This window comes from Rosa chinensis, chromosome 6 (genome assembly GCF_002994745.2).
Source record: "Rosa chinensis cultivar Old Blush chromosome 6, RchiOBHm-V2, whole genome shotgun sequence".
Lineage (NCBI taxonomy): Eukaryota > Viridiplantae > Streptophyta > Magnoliopsida > Rosales > Rosaceae > Rosa > Rosa chinensis.
Genome location: NC_037093.1, coordinates 32,317,014 through 32,321,124, shown reverse-complemented (window position 1 = coordinate 32,321,124; position 4,111 = coordinate 32,317,014). Strand labels below are relative to the sequence as shown.

The 4,111-nt window shown below is 40.4% G+C and overlaps 1 protein-coding gene across 1 annotated transcript; it reads left to right on the top strand.

Moving 5' to 3' along the window:
* LOC112171196 (secreted RxLR effector protein 161-like) lies at positions 1-708 on the top strand. The gene has a single exon (XM_024308414.1). It carries the CDS (start codon positions 1-3, stop codon positions 706-708), a length of 708 nt encoding a protein of 235 aa, XP_024164182.1.
* The last annotated feature ends 3,403 nt before the right edge of the window (positions 709-4,111 follow it).

Here is a 4,111-nt window from a genome sequence, read left to right as displayed (position 1 = left end):
ATGATTTCAAATTTCAAGCCTGATATGATGATGAAATATGAAGTGAGTGATTTGGGAATCATGCATTATTTTCTGGGAATTGAAATAGTTCAATCAGTGGAGGGAATCTTCATTACACAAAAAAAATATGCAAAGACAATTCTAAAGAAGTTCAAAATGCTTGGTTGCAAATCTGTCGCAACACCTCTAGTTGTCAATGAAAATTTTCAAAAAGAAGATGGAAGTGGTAGTGCAAATGAGAGTATATACAGAAGTTTAGTGGGAAGTTTGCTTTACTTGACAGCAACAAGGCCTGACCTTATGTATGCTGCAAGCCTGTTATCCAGATTTATGCACAAGCCAACCAAAGTACACTATGGAGCTGCAAAGAGGATCCTAAGATACATTCAAGGTACAATTGAGTTTGGAATCATGTATGAGAGGAATGTGGAACCAAAACTCTTTGGTTTCTGTGATAGTGATTGGGGAGGCAGTGTAGATGACTTGAAAAGCACATCTGGGTATACTTTCATATTGGGAACTGGTGTATTCTATTGGGCTTCAAAGAAGCAAAAATCAGTGGCCTTATCTACAGCTGAAGCTGAGTATGTGTTTGCATCTATAGCTATTTCGCAAGCAATTTGGCTCAAAAGAGTCATTGAAGATTTTGGTGAAAAACAAAATCTGCAACAACCATTCTCTGCGACAACAAGTCTGCAATTGCCCTGAGCAAGAATCCGGTGTATCATAGTAGGGCGAAACACATTGCCTTGAAGTTTCACTACATCAGGGATGCAGTCGAAGAGAATGAAGTGGATTTGGTCTACTGCAATACTGAAGACCAAGTTGCAGATATCTTCACCAAAGCTCTACCAAGAGAGAGGTTTGAATACCACAGACGCCTTCTAGGAATGAAGAAGCAAAGCATTAAGAGGGAGTGATAGAATTAATGCTTTCCTGCTCCATCCGCGAATGTTCGCTAAATTGCGTTCGCGAGATGAGGTCACCGCGGAGAAAAGTTCGCGAAGTAAGTTCGTTGTGAATGTTCGCTAAAAGCGCGTTTGTGAGATGAAGTCACTGCAGGGAAAAACAAGTAGCGAGTTCGCTGAGAAGTAGTGTTCGCGAATAACAGTTCACAGAATAACTAAGTCTGTTCGCGAAGGTTGAGTCTGTTCACTATCGCGAAACTTGCTGCGGTGAAAGTCTTAGCTGCGGTGAAAGATATTTTACGGCCACTTGCATTACTGTTTGCTCCACTCAAATTAAGCTCGATATTTTGTATCTAAAGTACTTTTAATCTAGTTTAATATGCTTTCATCTTAGATATTTTGTAGGTTAATCTTGTACCCTATATAAGGGAAGTGTTGGTTGATGTAAAAGTGTGAACAAGTTTAGAAACTCAAGTACACAAGTTTGCTGGGTTAAGTTGATCTGTTCATGCTTCATTTGCTACTGCAAATTAATCAAATCAACAAGTTGTGGTTTCGATTATATTTTGTTCAAATACAAAGTAGAAGCAATCAAAATTTAATAAATATATTCAACATGCTGCAAGCCTCCTCCTCAAGGGTGGATTAAACTAATCTGGATGGTCCTTACACGAAGGCTACTTCGAATGGTGACATTGTTCTTGTGATGCCCCGGAAATTAGTATTTATTTTCCGAGGATTTTCCGGAATCTAAATTTTGATTATTGGACGATTTCGTGGCTCATGGATGGAGCGGAAGTGTTTCGGGCGAATAATTATTCAGGAAGCGTCGTTTTAGGGGGGGCGCAAGGGTTGACTTTCTATTTGTTGGGATTCTCCGGAAACTTCCTTCATGAAAGTTGTAGAGCGCGTCGATACAAGTTCGTGGATATATGGAACGTGGAAATCGGAGTTTGTATGAGGAAGTTATGGTCATTGGAAGAAGTTTCTATTTTGGTATACAAAGAAGTTTCCCGAGTGGGAAACTTACTATTTTCATTTGGTTTCCTTTTCCGGAAACTCACTTCCTCTCTCTTCTCTCTCTCGACTCCTTCAGTGTCGAAATATTTCGACTGACCTGACCCGAACCCGGTAACCTGACCCTGCTTTTCCGGCGAGCTTTGGCGACAAAATTTTCTAGATCAGTTCGTCTCTTCCGTCCGATCGTCTCTGTGGTGTCCTCTAGCGGCGATTCGCGGCGCTGATGGCGGTATAAGGCGGCGGAGTCTGGTGTATTCAGACCCGGTCAGAAAACGCAGCTCCGGCGACTTCTTGGCTTCATGCTTCCTTGGTTGAGTTCAGAGAAGGCTCCCTGATCGATCTGTGGTACGATGGTTGTTTGGATCAATTTACGTGGAACTTGGTTCAACTAGGGTTGAACAGTCATCCACGGCTTGTGAGGTAGATTTCGACCCTTTATGCTTGTTTTCTGACTTCGAGCTAGTTATGAAAATTCACAAGCATGCTTAGATGAACAACTTTGATGTTGGGAGTTTTGTGAAATATTGAGTTTTGGCTGGCGACGGTGCGCCACCGCCTGTGGTGGCGTTCTGGTGGCTTTCCGGCCATGTAGGGAACTGGTTTTGGTATTATATATGTTCTACTAGTTGATACGAGCGTTTCGATATATAATATACAAATTTTGGAGTTCATATGGATTTGTTATGATTTTTACGGTTTCATACTGGTCGATTTATTCGATATGTGAGGATTCGAGCTTCCGATCGACTTGTGGTTTTAGCATATCGATCGTAGAAGTATTTCGGAGACATTGGGTGGTCTCAGATGTGGTTTCATCTTGATTGGGGTCACTTTGGGGATTTTAGTTCAAAACAGGGGTTTCGGACTTAAATCATTTGTGGATTGTTGCTAAGTTAAAACCGTATGTGATTAGGTACTTGACTAGGTATCCTTGGACGGTTGTTTTGTGGTGTGGCTGCCTTGTTCTATATTGAAGACTCAGCGGGAGTTTCGTGGTGAGTAATCTCACAAGGTTCATTAATGAACGGAATACCTTTATTTTTGAGAGTTATTTAGTTAACTGCAAACTTTAGTTGGTATTAGTAGCATTCCTGAGTGAATGTCTATGTGTGTGTATATATATATATATATATATATTTACGTGAAATATATATGCGTAGGTGGATTTGTGTGATAAAACAATAATTATGGGTGTGTTCATTTTATTGTTTTGAGTGTGACTTTTCGTGAAACAATGTTTTGTGAAAGGGTTGATTTCTATTGTTTTGAAAAGTGTTGTGTAATTGTGGAACATTTTAGTTCGTGGTGAGTTATTTAAATATAGGTCTTGTACCGGGAGTAATTGATAGGGGTCAATTACGGGGAATCTTTCATTTTAGATTCGTGTAACATTTTGGGTCCACTGCGACTCCTTTAAATGTTTTGGTATTTATACAGTGGATCCAAAGACTTACGAGTTGAGGATCGTGGATCACGAAATGTGATCATGGGTGGAAAAATCGGGACTTCACGCCTTTGGCCGGGTTTGTGGATACAATCAGTTAGAGCTCTAGTCTGTCCGCCGTGCTTTGTTTCTTCATTGAAACGTGTGAGTTTATCTTGTGATTTGTGTGAGTTTATCCCGTGATTTGTGTGAGTTGTTTCTTGATTGAAACATGTGAGTTTATCTTGTGATTCGTGTGAGTTTATCCCGTGATTTGTGTGGGTTTATCCAGTGATTTGTTTGAGTTGTTTCTTGATTGAAACGTGTGAGTTTATCTCGTGATTTGTGTAGGTTTATCCCGTGATTTGTGTGAGTTGTTTCTTGATTGAAACGTGTGAGTTTATCTCGTGATTCGTGTGAGTTATTCTCGTGATTGGCGTGAGTTGTGTGTGGTTTGAGTTACTCATACGGGCTTGCAAAAGCTTACCGGGTTTGTTGTGTGACAACCCGGTACACTATTCAAACGGTGTAGGGGTTAATCCTGCAGGTCAGGTTAATTGTGGCTGAAGCTGAGGTAGCTTGTTGGCCGCAGATCTGGTAGGAAGCAATTTTGGTTGGTTTTGCCATTGTTATGACTTCCGCTATGTAGTAAACTCTAAGGAGCATTTACGTTTTATTTTGTTATTGACAATTTAATTCGTAAGCTTATGTAATATATGACTCTGTGGAGCGGGTCAATATTGACATAATGGGTTCAGGG